We start from the raw sequence: 23,256 nt of genomic DNA on the forward strand, positions 1-23,256 counted from the left end.
TCTGTTCTATAATTAGAGAGGAGTGTAACTTTCGGCACTCTCTTTTCCATGGGCCTAAGTCGGTTCGTCTGTTAAATGGGAACACTAAGTCCTACCTCATAGGCAAGTTGTAACGCTGAACTGAGAAACGGGCATAAAAGGCCTCAAGAGTTGTACAGAATCGTTATGATGATCGTTTTAACTACTAGCAGGCGAGGGGTCACACTCAACGGTGCTGCTTACTCTTACACATCACCAGCGTCGAGGTTAAAACCGAGGCAGTCCTCCGGGGGCTCGCCGCCCGCTGTCCCCGCGCCCAGCGGAGGGGGCGGGGCCTGGCGAGGGCGTGGGCGGGGCTGGAGACGACTTGAGGGTGGGGCTACGCAGGAGGCAGGGGCGGAGCCCGGCGGGACGGAGAGGCTGGGCGTCGGCCGGGGGTCCCCGCCTTCTCCCGGGCGGGGCTGCTGCAGAGCACCTTTTCCAGCGGATCTAGAGCGGGAGCGGTGCTTTGTTCCGCGCCTGCCTGCTACACCCTCCGGCGCCTGGGTCCACCCCTTGCCTCCCAGCTCCCTCCTCCAGCCCTCCTCCAGTATCTGGGCCTGCATTCCCTTTCCCAACCGCTTCGTCCCAGATCCCGCCTTCACCCCTCCCCAAAGTGCTGGCCAGCGCCCTCGCCTGGTACCCTTCTCTCATCCCTCCCTCCTGCATCTCCTTCCCCCTGACCTCCTCTCGGGTCCCCCTTTTCCCAAGGTTAGCTCCTCTGGTCCCGCCCCTCCAGGCCAGGGATGTTCCCTGCAACCCCGCGCCAATGGTCCTGACGCTGCTCCTCTCTGCCTACAAGCTGTGCCGATTCTTCGCCATGTCAGGCCCACCGCCAGGCGCCGACCGGCTAGCGGTGCCGGGGCCAGACGGGGGCGACGGGGTGGGCGCGTGGTGGGCCGCTGGCGGCCGCGGGACCCACAAGGTGTCGCCCGGGGTGGGCACCGAGGTGCGGGGCGCCCTGGAGGGCGCGCTGCCCGAGCTGCAGCAGGCGCTGTCGGCGCTGAAGCAGGCAGGTGGCGCGCGGGCCATCGGCTCCGGCCTGGCCGAGGTCTTTCATCTGGTAGAGGAGGCCTGGCTGCTGCCGGCCGTGGGCCGAGAGGTAGCCCAGGGTCTGTGCGACGCCATCCGCCTGGACGGCGGCCTCGACCTGCTGCTGCGGCTGCTGCAGGCGACGGAGCTGGAGACTCGAGTGCAGGCTGCGCGCCTGCTGGAGCAGATCCTGGTGGCTGAGAATCGGTGAGGATGCCCGGCTGGGGGGAGGGCGCCGCGTGGTGTGGGGCGGCCAGGGCGGTGGGGGGCCTGGATCTGTCGTGTGCCTTGCACTGTGCTTGCACTGCCTTCACTGACTTACCTCGCCAAATTCCGGCTCTACATCCACGCTGGGGATCAACGTATCCATTTTACAAATAAGAAAATTACGAATAAGAAAACTGATGCTTGGGAAAGTTTAGTGACTTACACAGTGTCACACAGTGAAATAACGGTGCAGCCAGAATTCACTGCCAGGGCTAATGAGGTGAGGAATGAGACAGGGAGAGGAGGAATGGCATAGTAGGGCAGGAACTTGTCCCTGATTCTGAGGATTTATCCCTGATTCTCCCACAAGTGTGAGATAGGATCCTCTTGCCAATGCCCCCCTAAACCCACAGCCCTCCTCCCCACAGACCTGGATGCCTTTCTAGGCTACCTCCTCCCTCCTGTACCTTCTCCCTCCCACTGAGAAAGGGAGAGAACACAATGCTCAGAGAATGGGAGGAAGCCCCTTTCCTCTCTCCCCAGGCTGAAATGAGTACCGATCGATCTAAGGGCTACTTGCCCCGCTCATGCCACCCCCAATCCACCTCCTGCTTCCTTCCTTCTTCACTTTGGTCCATGTAATAAGCCAGACATGATCTCATTCTGCAGCTGCTGGTAGGGATCAGGAGGTTTTCTGCTGGGATGCATGGGTGGGGGAAGAGGAAAGTGAGGTGCGGAGCTAGGCGGGGACCAGACAGAGTGTGTGGTCTTCATCTCTTCCCCACATTGTGTCAAGATACAGTAGGTGGGGTCCAACTGGGGCCTGGCTGCCACTCTCTCGCCTGCTTCTTGGGATCTCCCCTATAGAATATGAGAACGCCTGAGTACTCACATTCTCTCTCCTTTGATGCCAGAGCAGATCAGGCTGTTTCAGTCCAGTCTTGCACTGAAGTCTCAGGCCCCTCAGGTTTAGAAGGGTCACTTTCCGTTCATGCGGCTCTCACAAGTGTGATGGTCATAGGTTAGGGGTGCTTTCCTTGCCATTTTCAGAAAGTAAAAATAACTTGGTGGGTGGTGGAAATGATACAACTCTCAAAAATGCATGAATGAAGAAATTTAAATTGGGAAACCAACTTAGGGTTCTTCTTGTTCAGTAAGTCACTAATCTCGCATCTAACATCAGGTGTCCTGATGGGAGTGGACCATACATTTAGAGATCTAGCAAACAGAGTGGGTGCTCACTGGATGTGTGGGCCCATGTTGGTGGGTGTGCCCTGTAGGTCTCGTATGTGGGGTGGGGCAGCTATAACTAGAATTCCTGGGGAGTGGGTGCAGCCAGCCCCCTAGAAAGAGAAGGGTTATAAGATGCAAATATCGCTGATATTTTTAAGGCTGACAATAGCAATTCTCACATGATTCAGAACTACTGAGAGAGGCATCACACTAACCAGTGTCCCTGGTCCCAATAAACCACGTCCTGGTTCAGGCATTGGTTCAGGCATCACTTCAGGACCAAGGACAGTGCCCAGCGCCCGTGGTCAGCATTAAAATCCTTCCAAAGAAACGCAGTCTCCTCACCCCTCTACCCTGTGCCAGGAGGAGGCTGGAAGGGAAAGAAGAGGGGGTGACGCAGATAATTTGTGTTTATGAAATATTTTTCTTCCCCTACCAACCAACCTCCTCTTAAAGAAGGTTCTTCTATCAGTGTACCCACTCCTTTTACTATTCCCTGTTCTGCAGCTCCCTTCTTCCCAAAGTACTTCCACATCCACTTCCCAGGAGCCCAGGTGACAGCTTCCCTCCCCCCCAAATACTAGGATAAGTCCAATAGGATAGGGCCCTTTCAGCTTGGTCCTACAGCACCCAGTGAGGGCCCCGTCTGACTACTAGCCCTCTAAATTCACAGCCCAGCCCATCAGGGGGCCATAATGAGGTTAAATGGTTTAACTCAGGGAAGTTAAATGGCTTTCCCAAAAATACACAGTGAATAAGTGGAAGAGACATATATATATATACACATATATACATCCTTGTATATGTATGTGTATGTACAATTTCCCCTTCCTTTAGAGGTGGGATTTGAACCCAGACAAGCTGCAGAAAAATTGGGAGCTGAGGGAATAGTTTTAACAACAAGCACACAGTTCAAGTTCTGTGCAGGGGCCAAATGTATAGGGACAGGTGAGGGTTGGGGGTCAAGAGACTCAGAATAAAGTCCTCTCTCTGAACTGATGTTCCTGAGCAAGCCCTTTCCTTCCCTGTCCCTAGAAAGTGAGGGTGTTGGATTAGATGACTGCTTAAGCACATCTTGGTTCTGATATTCTCAGAATTTATGAGTTAGATTGCACAAAATACAGATGAAGGATCTTGAAGACAAACAGATATGAGTTCAAATCCCAGCTATGCCTCTCCCAGCTGTAGAACCCTGGGTTTGTCTTATAACCTCTCTGAGCTTTGGCGTTTTCATTGGGAAAAGGAACAACTGCAGTGCCAGCTGCCCAAGTGGATGATTAGGACCCATCTGAGAGGCTCAGTGATCAGCTCAGAAAAGCACTGTTGAACTTATGCCATGTTCTAGGCTAACTAAGCTGGGCTCTGTAGTGGACACAAAGTCACAAGAACTGTGGTCGTTGTGGCACTCACTGGGCAAGGGCTTCATGGCTGGCTGGATCTCCAAGTCTTTGGGGCTAACACCATCTGTGGAGGACATCATCTGTGGAGGACATCATTTGTGGAGGTCAGGAAGACAGGAAACTTTCACCTCTGCCTGGAGTGTGGAATCTTTCCTGCCTGCTCTCTAGTCTCCAGGTTTTCTCCCTTGGACCTCTCCCCCCCACAGCAGTCAGAGTGAGTTTTCTAAAACCCATGTGTGACCAGGTCACTCCCCCTCCCAAAGACTTTTGATGACTCCTTATTACCATCAAGATAAATGCCTTGAGATGGCTCAAAAGGCTTCCAGGATACTTTTCTCTATCCCCTTGAACCCTCCGCCTCAGCCACTTGAAGTGGCTTCACTTCAGTATGGCTGAGGCAGGGGCAGGTCCCCAACTACATCAGCTGTCAGACATCTCCAAGTCTTTTCATACATCTATGCCTAGAATGCAAGCTCCCCTTCTCTTTTCCTTATTTTACCATTTTTTATTTTTAATTACAGTTGACGTACATTATTAGTTGCAGGTGTTCATCCCAGTGATTAGACATTACATAACTTACTAAGTGATCATCCCAGTAATTCTCTCACCCATCTGGCACCATACATAGTTATTAGAATATTATTGACTATATTCTCTATGCTGTACTTTACATCCCCGTGGCTATTCTGTAGCAACCAAATTGTACTTCTTACTCCCTTCACCTTTTTCACCCATCCTCCCAACCTCCCTCTCATCTGGCAACCATCAAAACATACCTATGAGTCTTGTTTCTATTCTGCTTGTTCATTTATTTTGGTTTTTAGATTCAGTTGTTGATCTCTATGTAGTTATTGCCATTTACTTGTTTGTAATTTTGATCTTTATTTTTCTTCTTCTTCTTAAAGAAGACCCTTTAACATTTCATATCATAGTGGTTTGGTGACGATGAACTCCTTTAGCTTTTTCTTGTCAGGGAAGGTCTTTATCTGTCCTTTGATTCTAAATGATAGCCTTGCTGGGTAGAGTAATCTTGGTCGTAGGCCCTTGCTTTTCATCACTTTGAATATTTCTTGCCATTCCCTTCTGGCCTGCAAAGTTTCTGTTGAGAAATCAGCTGACAGTTTTATGGGAGCTCCTTTGTAGGTAACTAACTGCTTTTCTCTTGCTGCTTTTTTTTAAATTGATTTTAGAGAGAAATAGGAAGGGAGAAAGAAAGAAAGAAAGAAAGAAAGAAAGAAAGAAAGAAAGAAAGAAAGAAAGAAAGAAAGAAAGAAAGAAAGAAAGAAAGATTTGTTATTCCACTTATTTATATGCATTCATTGGCTGCTTCTTGTATGTGCTCTGACCACCTTCCCACTGAGATCCCTCAGTCTGTTCCATGCTTCCATGTCTCTGGATCTATTTTGTTCACCATCTTTTTTCTTTTTGCTGTTCTGATTTGGTGTTTTTTGCTTCCTTATATTCCAAATCACTGATTTGATCCTTGGCTTCATCTACTCTACTGTTGATTCCCTGTAAATTATTCTTCATTTCAGATAGTGTATCCTTAATTTCTGATTGGTCTTTTTTTATGCTGTTGAGGTTCTCACTAAGTTTGTTGAGCATCCTTATAATCAGTGTTTTGAACTCTGCATCTAGTAGATTGTTTGCCTTCATTTTGTTTAGCTCTTTTTCTGGAGTTTTGTTCTGTTCTTTCACTTGGGACATGTTCCTTTGTCTCTTCATTTTGGCCACCTCCCTGTGTTTGTTTCTATGTATTAGGTAGAGTAAGCCTCATAGAGTAGCCTAATGTAGTAGGTGTCCTGTAGGGTCCAGCTGCACAGCCTCCCCAACCACCCAAGCTGGGCACTAGATGTGCCCCCAGTACGGACCGTGTACAACCTCTTCTTGTAGTTGAGCGTTGATTGCTGTTGGCATGTCAATGGGAAGAATTTACTCCCAGGCTGATCAGTTGCAAGGAATGGCTTCGACCATTGACCACTGACTTCCAACCACCGCGGAGGATCAGCTGTGCAAGGCCCACCCCACAGAGCAGGACTAACTTCAGCAGGGCTCTAGTTCCCCCTGAGTCTGCCCCTTGAGTATGTTGCTTGTGGAGGTGGTGGGGTAGTAGTGCTTCAGCGTGGTCTGAAGCTGTCCACTGGGCATGCAAGCTCTGGGGCCTGGGGGGAGGTGTAGGCCAAGGTCAGCCACCACCTGTGTTCTGCCCTGGGCCACCTGGCATGAGCTACAAGGCAATCTGCGTATGGCTGCTACTTGTGCTGGGCTTGGAGGTGCTCCAGCGAGGCCAAGCTCTGAACCAAGGCTGGCTGCTGCTCGTGCTGGGTCTAGGGAGAGCTATGGGGCTCACTGAAGCCAGATGCTGTTTGTTTGAGAGATTTTAGGAAAGTCTGAAACGTGAGCCAAGACAGGCCACTCATATGGAAAAGCCACTGGAAACAGATTGGGAGGTGGGGCCTGAAAGTTGCTTGGGGCAAGGCCTCAGGGAATCAGCTGGGCAGGAGAACAGTGATAGCCAGGTTGATGGAGTCTCACATATGGCTCCCGCCTAATGGCTTTGTGAGGGGAGGGCTCATCAAAGGAATATTGACCTCTGCCAGCACTTCTGTCTGGGAGAAATCTGTCCTCCCACTCACCCTCCAGCTCTGGCCCTGCTGCTGGACAATTCAGTTTCTCTCTGTTTGTCTCTGGTGCCTTTCAAGCTGCTACCCCCATGCTGGAGCTCAGAGGGAGTGAGTCTGTGTGCAGGCCCTTTAACAGGAACTACCTGGGACTCCAGCGGCCCCTGTCTCCCTCGGCCTCAATCCCCACTAGTTTTTACAGCTAGAAATTATGGGGACTTCTCTTCCCGCCACTGGGACCCTGGGCTGGGGGTCCTGGCGTGGAGCTGGGACCCCTCGCTCCTCAGAGGGGACCTCTGCAACTGAGACATTCCTCCCAGTTTTTATCCACTACCCATGGGTGTGGGACCAGCTCGTTCCTGTCTCTGCCCCTCCTACCAGTCTCAGTGTGGAGTCGTCTTTAATTCCCTCGTTGTAGGATTTCCATTCAGCTTGATTTCAGGCAGTTCTGAATGATGGTTGTTCTGTAGTTTAGTTGTAATTTTGTGCGAGGAGGCGAGTACCGTGTTTTCCTACGCCTCCAACTTGACCAGATGTTCCCCTTGTCTTGACTAATGTCCCCCCCATCTTTCTGACTTAATCCCATGGGCAACCACTCAATATATAGTGCATATCTTTCTGTGTTCTGGTAAAATCTTTGTTCTAGTTTTGTGAATATATTTTTAATTTACACAAATTGTGCTGTGTTATATAGCACATTCTATTTCTTACTTTCCCCTACTCAGTGTTATGTTAAGATCCTTCACGCTATGTTACTATCTGCTCAGTTACTTGTAACTGCTCCATAGTCCTCCAGACTGGATACCTGCCCATGTTGTCCCTTCACTCTCCCAGGCTTGACACTGGCTGTCCCCAGTTTCCCCCACCACAAATAACACTGCAGAGAATTACTTTGGCTATGCCCTTTTGTGGATCTGTGTTACAATCTCTTTGGAATATAAACCCAACAGCCTTAATTTCTGGCTCATAGGGTGTGTGCCACCTTAATTTCATCCATTCATCCCAGTCTGCCCTCCAAATGGACTGCCCCAGCCAGTACCTCCACCCACAGAGCTCCAGGGTGTTCATGGCCCCACACTTCACCAATCTTTTGTGCTACCCAGCTTCTACTTTTTGCCTAATAGGTGTAAAGTCATTGCTGTTTTAATTCTCACTTCTCTGATTAATAATGTGTTAGAGCGTCTCTTTGTTAACATTTTGGATTTCCTCTTCTGTAAATTGCTCATTTATGTCCTTTGCCCATTTCCTGTTGAATTTGCTGCTTTTTTCTTGTGGATTCGAATATTTATTTATATATTCTATATATGAATCCTTTGTTGGTTTTATATTTTTCCTTGCTGGTTTTAGACATTGCAAATATCTCTGGCCTTATTTCTATTCCTCAAACATGCCAAGCTCATCAGCCCTCAGGGCTTTTGTCCTGACTCTTCTCTCTGCCTGTTATGTTCTCCCAGATACTTATAGGCGGGGCTCTCTGGACATTTAACCCTCAGGTGGCACCTCCCCAGACATATCCCTGCACCCAGGCACTCTCGATTACATCACCTGGTTTTGCTATCATTATGGTGATAACACTATTATAGTGTGAATTCATTGTTTACTTGCTTATTGTTTGTCTCCATATTAGCTGAGTCACTCTCAGTCACTAACTTCAGCCACTAGCACAATGCCTGGCACACCGTAGGTTCTCAATAAATGTCTGTTGAATGAAGGAATAAATACACCCCAGTCATGCAGCATGAAGTGGAGAGAAAACTGACAGCAAGGCTAAGAGCTATGTGCTTTGCAAGTGACACTTCAAATGATGATGAGAAGTTAACATTTATTGTTTCCTATGTGCCAGGCACTGTGGCAAGCATTTTACATGGATTAACACATTCATTCTCATAATAAACCTATAGAGTAGTGTGTTTTTTAAAATCCTGTTTATGAGATGAGGAAACTAAGGTAGAAAGATAAAGGAACATACCCAAGGTCCCGCAGCTAGAAAAAGGCAAAGAATTTGAAACCAGGATCGAGGGGGTCTGCCCCAGAGTTAGGTTACTTATCCAGGACACATACTGCTTCTCCGGCGCAGGGTGTAGGGAAGGAAATGGGTGTGGCCAGGAGGAAACACCCTCATAATCAGAGAAGCTTGGTGCTCCCGGGCAAGAGGTGGGGAGGGAGGCAGGGAGAATATTGTGCACCCTCATGTCTTTATGACACTAGTGAGGCCCACAGACTCAGCAGGCCCAGCGACGCCACCGTCTCCCTCCACTTTCTCTCGGCAGGGACCGGGTGGCGCGCATCGGGCTGGGCGTCATCCTGAACCTGGCAAAGGAACGCGAGCCGGTGGAGCTGGCTCGGAGCGTGGCAGGCATCTTGGAGCACATGTTCAAGCACTCGGAGGAGACGTGCCAGCGGCTGGTGGCGGCCGGCGGCTTGGACGCGGTGCTGTACTGGTGCCGCCTGACGGACCCGGCGCTGCTGCGCCACTGCGCGCTGGCGCTGGGCAACTGCGCGCTGCACGGGGGCCAGGCGGTGCAGCGCCGCATGGTGGAGAAGCGCGCGGCCGAGTGGCTCTTCCCGCTCGCCTTCTCCAAGGAGGACGAGCTGCTGCGGCTGCACGCCTGCCTCGCCGTGGCGGTGCTGGCCACCAACAAGGAGGTGGAGCGCGAGGTGGAGCGCTCCGGCACGCTGGCGCTCGTGGAGCCGCTCGTGGCCTCCCTGGACCCCGTCCAATTCGCCCGCTGCCTGCTGGACGCCAGCGACACGAGCCAGGGCCGCGGGCCCGACGACCTGCAGCGCCTAGTGCCCCTGCTTGACTCCTCACGTTTGGAGGCACAGTGCATCGGGGCTTTCTATCTGTGTGCTGAAGCTGCCATCAAGAGTCTGCAGGGCAAGACCAAGGTGGGTGCAGGTGGGTGTGTGTGTTGGGGGGGCGGGGGGGCGGTTAGATGGCACCTGGGAAGGCTTCCCAAAGCAAGAAGCATCAGGAAACAGTCATTCTGGTCTTGAAGGCAAGACCAAGGTTTTAAAGCAGGGGACGCGTGTTTTTATAAAGATTACCCAGGTGCTGCGTGGAGATGGAACTGGCAAGGTTGTGGTTGGAGGCAAGGGGGCCAGATAGGAGGCCATGACAGGGTGCAGTTGGGATGGCAGAGGTCAGGACTAGGGCACAGAGAGACAGAGAGAAGTGGACAGATTCCAGAGGTGCTGAAGAGCTAGAATTAGGACTTGGTGGGCGGCTGGGTGAGGGAAAGGGAGGAGCTGAGGATGATTCCTGACTTTGGACATAGGCGACCCAATGGATGGTGGCACCAGGTACTGCAATAATATGAACTGCGTGAGAGACAGGTTGAATTTGAGGTGCATGAGAGATGACCAATTAGGGAGCTCCAGTGAGCCATTTTGTCTTTTGGGTCTGGAGCCCAGGAAGGAGATGGAGTGTAGAGAAAGAGGCCTGGAACAGGGGGTCAGTGTGTCAGCCAAACAACTCCCACCTGAGTCCCCAGAGGTCCCCATGCCAAGGGTCTGACTTGAAACCTTTGCCCTCTGCTTTAACTTGCTGTGTGAACTTGGGTATCTGGCTTCCCCTCTCTGAGCTTCTATATGTCTCATATTTATCCTCTGGAAAATTGAAGGAGTGGACCACAACAGCAGTTCTTTGATTTTTTTGGGTTTTGCTTTTTGGGTTTTTTAAAACTATGCCTTTATTGGTTTCAGAGAGAGTAAGGAGAGGGAGAGAGAGATATATAAACATCAATGATGAGAGAGTCATTGATCGGTGGCCTCCTGCACGCCCCCCGCTGGGGACTGAGCCTGCAACCTGGGCATGTGCCCTGACCGGGAATTGAACCAAGATCTCCTGGATCCTAGGTCAATGTTCAACCGCTGAGCCATGCCAGCTGTGCCACAACAGTAGTTCTTACCCTGGATGTGGGACTAGTAAGTTAAATTATCAAAAGTTTTTATTTTTATTTTTAAAAATATTACAGAATCAAGATTATTCCTATAATGTGACCTTCCCTACTTTCCATTCCTGAGGAAATTGGGGGATTGGTGGCAACTGGTGCAGAGGGAGTGGTGCACACAGCATGAACCACCCTGTGTGTGCCACTATGGCCTTCTGGGGGCTGCTCAGAGGAGTGTGTCTCACAGATGATTGTCACACATTGTGTATGTCCCCACAGATCAAGGAGACACTTGTGTTAGGGGGTCTCTGAGGCCTCTTCCAAGGTCCAGCGTTCTAGGAGTTTCTGATTCTCCTCTCTGTGCCCTAGAGGTGGGCCATGGGAGGACTGACTTTACAAAGCAGGTCATTTTGCTTTGGGGAAAGAGCCTTGAAAGGGAGTTGGGAAATATTGCGTCTGGGCAGCAGCCATGACCACCAGCTCTGGCACCCCTTTCCCAGCAAGGCTAATGAGTGCAGTTCAGTAAAGACATAATAAGCCCCCACTCTGTGGCCTGCAGTGTACCAGGTTCAGGACTCCAGGGGTAACTAAGACATGATCTCAGCTTATCATCCAGTGGAAATTGTATTATCAACTAATGTCAGTGGCATTCAGAGTGTGGTACAAGGTCTAATTGGAGGTGTGGGTGAAACTGTGGGGAAATCAAAGCAGGCTGCATGGAAGAGGTGCTAATCAATTTAGATTCCAATGGATGAATAGGATTCCCCCAAACAGGCCGGAGGAACTAAGGGCCTGGGAACACCATGGGCCAAGGCCCAGAGGTGCTCGAGCCTTCGTGAGTGGGTGTCAACCCTAGTGTGGGTTGGCGAAAGGGGAGGTGAGCTGAGATGGTGGACAGAAGCCGCACTGTGCCAGGCCTGGCAGCCATACTGAGAGCTCAGACTTTATCACCAGGACAGATGGAAGCTGTAGAGGGGAGATATGAAGAGGATCTGCCTGGTCAAGAGCTTTGAGGGAGCTTCTGGAGGGGGAATCCAGAGGACTCAGTGATTTGCTGGATGAAGGCAGGGCTAGGGCAGGTGGTGGGACTTTCAGCAGCGAAAAGCAGCTGGGCACAAAGGAGGGACTGGGCACATTTGGGGGCGGCTGGTTGGAAAGATGGCAGATACAAGAACACCCCCCCACACACACACACACACACACTCCTCCCTAGGTATTCAGCGACATCGGTGCCATCCAGAGCCTGAAACGCCTCGTTTCCTACTCCACCAACGGCACCACGTCGATGCTGGCCAAGCGCGCGCTGCGCCTGCTGCGCGAGGAGGTGCCCAGGCCCATCCTGCCCTGCGTGCCCAGCTGGAAGGAGGCCGAGGTCCAGACGTGGCTGCAGCAGATCGGCTTCTCCCAGTTCTGCGAACGGTTCCGGGTATAGCGGGCGCCCCCCCCCCCAGGGCCCGTGGCCCCTAGGGGCGCCATGCCTGCAGGCCACCTCGCCCCTCCTGTCCCGCAAGCCCCTGGCACCAGGGCGGCCTTTTGGGGGCGGGGAGCCTCTACTCAGCAATATTCGGGGTCACTAGGCTCTAATCTGGGTCTCGTCCGCTGGCCTCCCTTACTCCGGGCTCCGGTTCCCGCCCCTTGCGTCTTGTGCTTGGGGTCCAGGGCTTTCTTACCCCTCCCCCTCCCCCACCCACCCCCAGGAGCAGCAGGTAGACGGCGACCTGCTTCTGCGGCTCACGGATGAAGAACTGCAGACCGACCTGGGCATGACGTCGGGCATCACCCGCAAGAGGTACGGAGCCTCCTGCCTCCCCGCCCCCGCCCCGTCTACACGCCTCCTCAGCCGCTAGCCAGCCTGAGGCAGGACTTCTCCTTGGGGCGCAGGTTCTTTAGGGAGCTCAGGGAGCTCAAGACCTTCGCCAACTACGCGACGTGCGACCGCAGCAACCTGGCCGACTGGCTGGGCAACCTGGACCCGCGCTTCCGGCAGTACACGTACGGCCTGGTCAGCTGCGGCCTGGACCGCTCCCTGCTGCACCGCGTGTCGGAGCAGCAGCTCCTGGACGACTGCGGCATCCGCCTGGGCGTGCACCGCGCGCGCATCCTCACGGCCGCCAGAGGTCAGCCTGCGGCGGGGACCCGCCCCGGTCCCGCCGCCGTCCCTGGAGGGGCGAGGGGAGACACACGGTGCAGCCGGACGCCGTGAGGGGCTGGATTCTGAGGATGCAAAGATGAATGTGTTGCGCTTTGCCCCCAAGAAGATCCTAGTCTTCCCAGCTGGTGTGGCTCAGTGGCTGAGCGTGGACCTAGGATCCAGGAGATCACAGTTTGATTCCCGATCCAGGCACATGCCCGGGTTGAGGGTTGGATCCCCAGGAGGGGGCGCGCGGGAAGCAGCTGATCCATGACTCTCTGAACATTGATGTATCTCTCTCTCCCTTCCCTTCCTCTCTCTGAAATCAATAAAGACATATTTTTTTAAAAAAAGGAAAAAAAAGAAGTTCCAAGTAGGAGTAAGGCAGGCATATAAACAGGGGGGTGACCGCAATAGGAGGCATGCCCAGGACTCCAGTGGGAGCCTAGAGGAGGCACTGCCTACCCTGTCCCCCCAGGTCTAGGCATTTAGAGGATGCCTGGCCAGGTCTTGACGCTGGGATGGGGGGGGGGGGGGTGCAGCAGGAAGAGCAGACAGGCAAAGGGAACAGCATATGCAAGTATGGAGGTGAGACAGAGCATGGAGAGCCCATACTTGAGAGTGGGAAGACAGGTGGCTTGTTCTATTAGACAACAGTGTACACAGTATGGATTCTGAAGGTACTTTAGGGAGGTCAAGGGCTCTAGCAGCCCTCTTTATTTACTGTTTCATTTACTAATTTACTATTTAGCTAATTTTTAAAATCCTCACCTGAGGATTTTCCACTGATTTTTTTTAGAGAGGGTGGAGGGGAGGGAGAAGGGGAGGACCATTGATGTGAGAGAGACACATTGGTTGGTTGTCTCCTGCACACGCCTACAACCGAGGTACTGTCCTTGAGCAGGAATTGAACCTGCGACCCTTTGGTCAGTGGGCCAATGCTTTAGCCACTGAGCCAAACCGGCCAGGGCAGTTTAGCTAATATTTATTGTCAATTACTATATGCCAGGTCCTGTATTAAGTTTTGAACAGGTATTATCTCATTAGGCTCTCTATCCATTTGATGCAGTGGGCATTAATTTTTTAAATCAACTTTTAAAAACTTTGAAAGAATGAAAGAGGTATAATTTAACTTAAAAGTGTTCAGTTTGCAGGGTTTGAAAAAATGTCTACTCCTGTATAACTACCATCATAATCAAAGATAAAGAAAATTTCCATCAAGGGTATTAATTTTAAAGATGATGAAACTAATGTTTAAAGAGTTTAAATATATTTTCCAATGTTTAAAAGCCAGTAAATAACAGAATTAGGATTTGAAACCCTCCCCTCCTGTTTCATAAACAGACAAATGTTGTCTGTGAATGTTAAGTCTGAATATTATAAGACGATAGATTCTTTTCATTGATATATCCATTCAGCAAGTACTTACTAAGCTTTGTTCCATGCTTTTGCTTCAACCAAAGCAGGTCAACTTTTATCATTTTTACTTTGCAGCTCTCAGGAAAACCTTAGGTTTCATTTTTTTAAAAAAGGATCCTATGGAAAAAATAGCTTACAAATCTCTCTTTTATAGAGAGTAGGGACAAATGAATGTTTTAAAAAAATATGTTTTTATTGATTTTTTTAAAGAGAGAGGAAGGGAGAGGGAGAGAGAGATAGAAACATCTCAAGCCCACAACTCCGGCATGTGCCGTGACTGGGAATTGAACCAGCGACATCCTAGTGCATGGGACAACGCTCAACCACACAGGCTGGGCAGCAGTGAATGGGGTTTTTTTTTTTGTATTTTTAAAAAATAAATCTTTATTTCAGAGAGAGGAAAGGAGAGGGAGAGACAGACAGACAGAAACATCAATGATGAGAGAGTCATTGGGAATTGAGCCTGCAGCCCGGGCATGTGCCTTGACAGGGAATCAAACCTCGATCTCCTGGATCCTAGGTCAATGCTCAACCGCTGAGCCACGCCCGGCCGGGCAGCAATGAATGTTTTTTAAGTGGAGGCAATGACACACTCAGACTTGGATTTTAGAAAGATCCCTTTGGTAGCTGTGCAAACAGATTAGACTAGGCAAGTGTGGACCTGGGGAGAGCACTGAGGAGGTTAGAATTGGGGTCCTGGACATAGGGAGGGCCCTGAGGCTGGAGGAAGAATCCACAGAGCACGGTGACTGCCACTCAGCACTGAGCATCAGCTCCGGGAGGGCAGGGCTTGTTCTGTTCACTGCTGTATCCTAAGCGCCAAGGATGGTGCCTGGCACACAGTAAGCGCTTAGTAAACATTGTTGAGTGAATGAATGAGAGGTAGGAGTTGAGGCTGACACCCACGTTCCTGACTTTGGTGGGAAACTAGGAGGAAGGGGACCACAGGGGTGTTTAGGACAGGTTGGGTTTGGAGCGCCTGTGGGGAGCTGGCTGTGCAGGTCTGGAGCTCCAGAGAGAGGGCAAGGCTGGAGGTTCATTTCAGTGTCCCTCAAACACAACGCCTGCCTCCTGAGAGGGACTCACCAAGTGTTAGCTGCCTTCCTTCCTGTAGACCCCATCTCCCTACCTCAGTGACCCTTTTTGGAGCAAGGCACCCTGCCTGGGCTGGGCTGGGCTGGCCTGAGAAGGCTGGACGGGCGAGGGATGATGTACTTCATTATGGGTGTTGGGGAGCGGCCACCTTCACCATGCTCTCTCTTGTCGCCCTCAGAAATGCTACACTCCCCGCTGCCCTGCACCGGCTGCAAGCCGAGTGGGGACATTCCTGATGTCTTCATCAGCTATCGCCGGAACTCAGGCTCCCAGCTGGCCAGGTGAGGAGGAGCGGGCAGGCCGCAGCCTCGGGCCTTGGGGCGAGGCCGGGGCAGTGACACAGGACCTCTTCGCAGCCTCCTGAAGGTGCACCTGCAGCTGCATGGCTTCAGTGTCTTCATTGATGTGGAGAAACTGGAAGCAGGCAAGTTTGAGGACAAGCTCATCCAGAGCGTCATGGATGCCCGCAACTTTGTGCTGGTGCTGTCGGCTGGGGCACTGGACAAGTGCATGCAGGACCACGACTGCAAGGACTGGGTGCACAAGGTAAGTGCTGGCGCCTGTGGTCCCAGCATTGGCCTGCGGCCCCGGGGGACAAGGCCCTCCTCCTATTCCTTCTCATCTGCACACCCCACTAACCTCCGTGGCCCAGGTGGAAGTCAGGAGGCACAGCTCTGACTGTAATAGGACTCTAGCAAGTCACTTAGGCTCTCTGAGCCAGTTTTTCTCATTTACAAAACAAGGATACTTACCTGTCCTATTTACCTTGTAGAATTGTTGTGAGGGTCAGAGAGGGATGAAAATGCTTTGAAAAATAGCCTCCATGAGGGAAGAGGGGCAGGTCAGCACAGTGATAGGCACAATGGAATCATTAAGAACACAAAGCTAGCCTGACCAAGTGGCTCAATTGGTTGGAGTATTGTCTTGTAGACCAAAAGTGGCAGGTTCAACTCCCAGTCAGGGCTCATACCTAGATTTTGGGTTCGACCCCCGGTAGGAGAGGCAACCGATTGATGTTTCTCACATGGATATTTCTCTCTCTCTCTCTCCCTTCCTCTCTCTCTAAAATCAATAAAAACATACTTTCGGGTGAGATTTTTTTTAAAAAGAGCACAAGGCTATGAGTTTGAATCCTGGCTCTGGCCTTGAGCAAGTTACTTCCTCTCAATGAGCTTTGTGTTTATTACTGTAAAGTGGATAATTATAGTACCTAACTCCCTAGGATATTGTTATAGGGATTAAAAGAGCTAAAATTTATGAAGTGCTTAGCAGAACACCTGGCTTTATAGTAATTGTTCTATGATGGTAGCGATTACTAGTATTAATATCATTATTATGAGCACTGTTTAACTCACCATTGTATCTCCAAGTGCCTGACACATAGTAGAAACTTACTGAATACTTTAGAACAGATGGATGGATGGAGCCATATCACATCTGCAGGTTATTATTCATTAATCAATGAGTAGGAATTGGGGCCAGGGCTGAGGGATACAATAGTCATCTGAGATGGGGCCCTTGTCCTAAAGCAGCTAAGGAAGCAAGACTATGCCCAGAATGACTAGATCATATATAAGTTGGTGTCATATATAAGCCAGGTAGATGAACCTCTTACTTGCCCTAGGACTATGGAAAATGGAAAAAATATTAAGGGCAGGAATAATCAGGGAAGGCTTCATGGAGGAGACAGGACTTGAGAAGAGCCTCAAGAATTTAGGTAAGTGGAAGAGAAGGCATCCCTGGCAGGGGAACAGCATGAGCAAAGATCGAAAGAAGGGATGAGAAAGGTGCCAAAAACCTACGTGCATCACTGCTATTGCTCTCCCCGTCTCACAGATAAAGAAACTAAGGCTCAGAGGAGTAGGATAGCTTTTGCCATGGCCACACTGGTGTAGAAATCAGAAAAGCTGGGCCTTGAGCTCCGTCTCTCTGACTCCAAAGCCCATGCTCTTTCCCAGGACCTGTGTTTCCTGGCACAGATCTGAGGGTATTTGTGGGAGGTGGTGGGACAGGGCTGGGTTCAGCTGACACCAGATGATTGTCTGCATTTCTTCCCAACTCTACATTCAGCGATGTTACGTTGGTAGCTTAAAGTCAGCCATGGTGGGAGTATTTACAGTAAGGAAATCAGTAAATACTACAAATTGGGGTTTTATTTGTTGGTTTGTTATTGTTTTTCTCCCTGGATAGCTAGCTAAGCATTTATCAGCCCACCACGGGCTGGATAGGAACTGTGGAATGAGGTTGCAGAGGCCTAATGTGCTTACAGCACTGAGAAAAGAGCTCCCATGAGTGCGGTGATGCCCCCCTGGTGGGTTTTGAGGAGAAGGCTCTGACGCTAGAGTGCAGTCCAGACTGGCAGTGGGAAAGGGGGTCAAGCCCCAGAGCTGTGTTTTAGGGGTTGAGTACTGGGCTTGGTTTGGGGATGGGGTGCTGATCTGTCAGCCTGGAGGATGATGTCTGAAGGCCTAGAGCAGGTGGCAGGTGGCCTTTTGAGAGAGAGAAGTGCCTGTGATCTCCATGAGAGCTCAGATCCTGCCTTATTCACACTGTGTCCCTGATGCCTAAAACCATGCATGGTACAAAGTAGGCCCTTGAAAATTTTATAGAATAACTGAATCGGTGATAAAACAGATTAGTGATTCTGATGAAGCTGAGATGACTGGGGAAACCGTAGATATCAATTAGGTTTACAAGAAGACTCATCTCTAATCAAGTTCTTCACCAGCTGCGTGATCTTGAATAAGCCATTTTTCCTCTCTTGGCCAGCCTCTGAATCTGTGTAATGAGCAGTGTGTGTCTTTGGTTCTGTGTAATTCTGGATGAAGCAAATGTCTAAATCAATTCCAAATCAATTGCTGCAGGGTCAGAATTCATCCAGATTCTCAGTAGAGAGGCAGAGGGCTTGGTTGAAACAACCCTGGACCTGGAATCTGAAGGCATGAGTCAAAGCCTGGCACCTCCTCAGCTGGGGGAGGGGGGGCGACTTGGAGCAAGTCCCTTCCCCTCTCTGGGCCTCCTCCTTCTCATTTGCAAAGTGGAGAGGTTCCCCCAGATGTCAATCAAGGTTGAAGTTATGCAGGTACTTTCCCCACAAAGGCTGTGCTCAAGGGTCTTGGCACCTACTGTTTCCCCAGCAGACTGCAAGGAGGGAGGAGGCAGGCGGGGTGGTGGGAGCCTTTGCCTTGGACCAGTCCCAAAGGCTTCATCATCCCTCCTTGGTTGTTTTTAGTGCTTAATTGCCTTTGGTTTTAAAACTCCTTTCCCTGAAGCCACATTTAGTGGGTAATCAATATGGAAAACCACAAGTGAACTTCACTCAGGGAAGTCCAATCCCTGTGGTTCTCCCTTGAAAGAAAAAAAACCCAAAACATTAAATAAGCATTTACCAGAGCACTCATTAATAGTAAGTAATATTCTCAGAACAACCTTGCGAGATAGGTTTATTATCCCCACTTTACAGAAAAGGAAATAATGGCACCTATTATTTATTAAGCATGAACTACCTGCTAGGCGCTGTTCTAACCACTTGCCATAGGGTATCATAGTCATTCCTTCCAATGATCCTACAAGATAGGGACTGTCATTAACTCTGTTTTACATATGAGAAAACAGAGGCTTGAGAGCTAGTTGCTTTTGCCTCAGGTTACAAAGCCTGTGTCAGAGACTCAATGTGACCCAGATCTGATGATTCCAGAGTGCACTCCCTAACTACTATGCTATGTTGTCTCCATTCATTTATTCATTCAGCCAGCCAGCCAGCCATTAAGTATTTAGCCAGGGCCGACTATAGGCATGGCTTTGTGAAAGATACTGAGATAGAGGGTGAATAAAAACCAAACATCATCCCTGCCCTTATGTCTGGTGGGGAAGACAGATATTAAGTAAATTACTCATTAATTAACTTAAATTGACGACTGGTGCATGTGCTACAGAGGCTATGAAAGGGAAGACTTCCCTGGGAAAGTGTTAATTGGATTCCAATCAGAAAAATGAGTAGGCATTAGCTAGGTGAAGGGGTGGGGAAAAGTGTTCCAGACAGGAAACAGCATGTGCAAAGGCCCTGTGCAGGGAGGGAGGAGGGCAGATCTAAGGGGCTGCTGGGTCTGTGTGGCTAGGAGGACAGTGCAGACTTGGCGTCTGAGAAGTGAGCTGTGGCCAACCACACAGGACCTTCAGACCACGTTAAGGAGTTTGAACTTTATTCTGAGCCTTGAAAAGCCTTAAAGAGTTTTAAGTAGGGAGTGACATGATCAAATTTGCATCTTGCAGAGTAGCTGGGTGAAGGGGCAATGTAGAGAACAAATTAGAAGGGGGCAAGAAGTGGATGAGGGCAGACCTGGTAGAGGAGAAAGGGGAAGGGTTGGAGCAGGAGAATAGAGGGGGGGACGTAGAGAAAAATGGGTGCAGGTGGTGCGATGTTTTTTTTCTGACACAAAATTATGTGGGGTTCTTCCCACACCAACACCCGTCTCCAATTCACCAACACCAATTGGGTGTCCCATCATTCAATTCAATTCTGATACTAACGACCCACAGCGAGTGTCAGACTCCACAGGTAGAAGGGCTCTGTCCCATAAGTCTGCCCTCGCTTCAGATGCCACTCGAAAGTCCCAGGTTCCCAGGCTACCCACACTCTTGTCTGACTTGGCTACAAATTCAGGGGTTCCTATGACTCTCCCCACTAGGTTCCGTAATTTGCTAAAATGACGTGCAGAACTCAGGAAAGCACTTTACTTACTGGTTTTTTATAAAGGGTCCAAGGGCAAGGTACTGGGGTGGGGCGCAGGCCAGGGAGGCACAGAGCTTCCATGCCCTCTCCAGGCCACTCTCCCAGCACCTAGATGTGTTCACAACCCACCCTCTTGATGGAGGTTTAATTATGTGGCATCTTTAAGTCACTGGCTGTTGGTGATTGAACTCAATCTCCAGCCCCTCTCCCCTCCCGTGTTGGGGCAGCTAAAAGTTCCAGCTCTCAATCAGAGCTTGATCCTCCCCCCACCAGTCCCCATCCTGAAGCCATCTAGGCACCCCCCCTCCCCTGCCTGTCTTCTGGAGAGTAGAAGGGTTTTAAGAGCTCTGTGCCAAGAACCTAGGACAAAGACCAAATATTTATTTATTCATTCATTTATTTATTTATTAAATATCTTTTTCTTGGTTCTAGAGAGAGGAAAGGAGAGGAAGAGAGAGATAGGAACATCAATGATGAGAGAGTCGTTGACCGGCTGCCTCCTGCACGCCCCTTACTGGGGATCAAGCCCGAACCCTGGGCATGTGCCCTGACCAGGAATCGAACCATGACCTCCTGGTTCATAGGTTGATGCTCAACCACTGAGCCACGCCGGCTGGGCTATTTATTTTTTATTATATCACAAAGGGTGAGGGAGAAGTCAAGGTGGGCTTTAGGACCAGTAGCCCACCCTGGGCTCACCCTCAGGCTGTTGTTTGCCCTTCCAGTGTTGGCCTGGCCCCAGGGTCCCTAGCTGGGGACCTTGGTATCTTCACCCTCCCTTCTCTCTCCAGGAGATTGTGACTGCTTTGAGCTGCGGTAAAAACATTGTGCCCATCATTGATGGCTTCGAGTGGCCAGAGCCCCAGGCCCTGCCTGAGGACATGCAGGCCGTGCTCACCTTCAACGGCATCAAGTGAGCGGAGGTGGGGGGGTGAGGGGGGGTAGGGGGTGGAGGGTGGATACACAGACCTTGCAGCCAGCAGCTCCCTCTACCCAGCCCTCTGACCCACCAGCCTCTGTGCCCACAGGTGGTGCCATGAGTACCAAGAGGCCACCATTGAGAAGATCATCCGCTTCCTGCAGGGCCGCACCTCCCAGGACTCGTCTGCAGGCTCCGATACCAGTTTGGAGGGTGCTGCACCCATGGGCCCGACTTAACCAGTCCCTAGTTTCCAAGTCCTGCTGTAACCCCCATTTCCATTATCTCCCTGGAAGGAGCAGCTCCTCACGCCGGCCTCCCTGAGCTGAGACAGCCTAGGCCCTACTCAGGAAATGGCTCTCCCTCTCCCAGACCCTCATGGGCCACCTGCAGCCCAGCTTCCTCAGCATCCGGAAAGGGAAGGGAAGCTAGGCATCAGGGGTGGTAAGGGTTAGGCCGCCCTTAGGCCCTGCCACCAGGTTCTCTGTCTCAGGTTCACTGATCAATTCTGGAGACACTGAAGAGCGAGGGTTTGCTACACACAGCCCCCTCTCCCTGACATTCCCCTGCTTGAGTAGGGGAAGTCAGGCAGCCTCTGACAGGAATTAAGGCAATGCCCAGCCCTCCCAGCCAACCATGCCCCTGGGCCTGGGAACCGGAGGGGATGAGAGCCCACTGGTGGCTCTCCACCTACACTGTGCCAGTCCCTGGCTCACTGCTTCCTGCTGCCCTGTGGCCTTGCCCTGTTATCACTCAGTGCCCTTAGCTGGCCTGGCCTGGTCCCAAGCCCCCCCTTACCCTCCCTGAGGTACAGTCTCTTTTGCCACATCTGGGGTCATGGCTGGGCTGAGCCGGTCCCCACTCTGGCTGGTTTGCAGCTGCAGCTGGGTCTGAAGCACTCACAGGTGTGTGGGCGCTCCCTGCTTGGGCCTGGGCAGGGAAGGCCATGTCTCAAAGGGCTGCTAGCCACCCTCCCACACCTTGGTGCTGGGCCTCAGGCCCCTGCCCCACCTGGCGCATCTGGCTTCCCAGTTCCTCCTAGCAGTAGCCCCTTGGGAAGAGGCAATGTCCTGACACTTGCTACCTAAAGTGTCATTCTTGACAGCCAGCACTGGCTCACCAGCAGATGCTGGTCAGGTTACTCTTAACCAGGAAATCAAAGGTATCAATCCAGGCTTGGGACTTCTTCCTTCCACTCCCCTCCCTGCCAAAGATACTGTTGAGCTGGCCCTAGCCCCAACTCTGGCAATACATTTAAATCACCTGGGAGTTTTGTTAAAATTCCATTCAGGAGACCTGGGCCTCAACTTCCACATTTCTGATTCCCAGGTGAGCCAATGCTGGCTGTCAAGAATGACACTTTAAGTTGCAAGGCTCTGAAATACAAGTCCCTCACACACCTTCAGCATTTCCCAGCACCCCACCCCATGGACTCCACAATCATCAGAGCAACCCTACCCAGTATTATCTCCATTTTACAGAGGAATCGAATGATGTGCTGTTTTCCAAATCATGAGTGGCAGCCCAGGACCCAGACCTGGCCTCCTGGTGCTCAGCCCACTGCTGGTGGGACTGCTCTCGAGAGTCATCCTGGAGGCTGCGACCTGGGCGGGGCTGCTGCCCCACAGACAGCTGGCTTCTTCCTTTCCCCAAAGAATATAGAAGTGGGGATAGGTTTTTGACCCAGGGGCTATACAAAAATAAATGAGCAGGAACACCCCTCTGCCCCCCTTCCTCCAGGAGGGTAGGGCGGCTCCAGCTAACCAGCCTGTCTTTTCCCTAAAAGTAGTGTGTTCACACCTCAAAGCTGGCTCCGCTCCCAGAGTGCCTCCTGCAAGTGCTGGTCAGGTCACTCTTAACCAGGAAGTCAAAGGTATCAGTCCAGGCTTGGGACTTCTTCCTTCCATTCCCCTCCCTGCCGAAGATACTGTTGAGCGGGCCCTAGCCCCAACTCTGGCTTAGACTGCACTTCCTCCTTCACGCCACGAGAGGGCCCACCACTGCCAGGTCCTGGATATGACCGTAGCTAAGGCAGACTCCACGCGCCCTCACAGACCAGAGACAATACAGTGTGGTGAATATCCTCCAGGGGGAGCTTTCTGTCCTTTTTGTCCCCAACCCCACTCCCTCCTGAGGTCCCCCAAGAACAGTATTCAGAGAGATTTCCCAGCCCTGCTTCTTCTGTTTGGTACACCCTCCACTGCTTCCCCTTCTCTCTGGGGAATCAGAGCTTAGCCCTCCCATCTCCCCGGCTGCTTAAGTGGTGGCCCTCCCCCCAGGTGGGCCAGTGTGTTTTGGGGACTGCCCATATCACAGCCGGGGCAGGCACCTTGGCCCTCACCTTCCACCGAAGCTTGGTTTCGCGGGGCTGGTCCTGAAGCAGAGGGCTGAGACACAGTCTTTCTCCCAAAGTCTGCTCTGACGCAGGGCTACAGGGCCAGGGCTGTCTACTTGGCCGGACTGTAGCTGCTGCCCCCAGGTCGGGGCTGAGTCCAGTAGGTCCTACCCTACCTCCTCACCCCACCCCTCCTCAGGGACCAAAAACTGCTCAGGGAC

At 51.3% G+C, this 23,256-nt stretch overlaps 1 protein-coding gene across 1 annotated transcript; it reads left to right on the forward strand.

The window, feature by feature from the left end:
- The first annotated feature begins 660 nt into the window (after positions 1-660).
- Positions 661-21,029, forward strand: SARM1 (sterile alpha and TIR motif containing 1). The gene is made up of 9 exons (XM_081161242.1): positions 661-1,257; positions 8,782-9,400; positions 11,618-11,830; positions 12,102-12,193; positions 12,286-12,521; positions 15,228-15,330; positions 15,406-15,595; positions 20,573-20,694; positions 20,810-21,029. Exons 1-9 carry the CDS (start codon positions 788-790, stop codon positions 20,937-20,939), a joined length of 2,175 nt encoding a protein of 724 aa, XP_081017368.1. The 5' UTR covers positions 661-787; the 3' UTR covers positions 20,940-21,029.
- The last annotated feature ends 2,227 nt before the right edge of the window (positions 21,030-23,256 follow it).

This window comes from Miniopterus schreibersii (assembly GCF_964146895.1).
Source record: "Miniopterus schreibersii genome assembly, chromosome: 16".
Classification (NCBI taxonomy): Eukaryota; Metazoa; Chordata; class Mammalia; order Chiroptera; family Miniopteridae; genus Miniopterus; species Miniopterus schreibersii.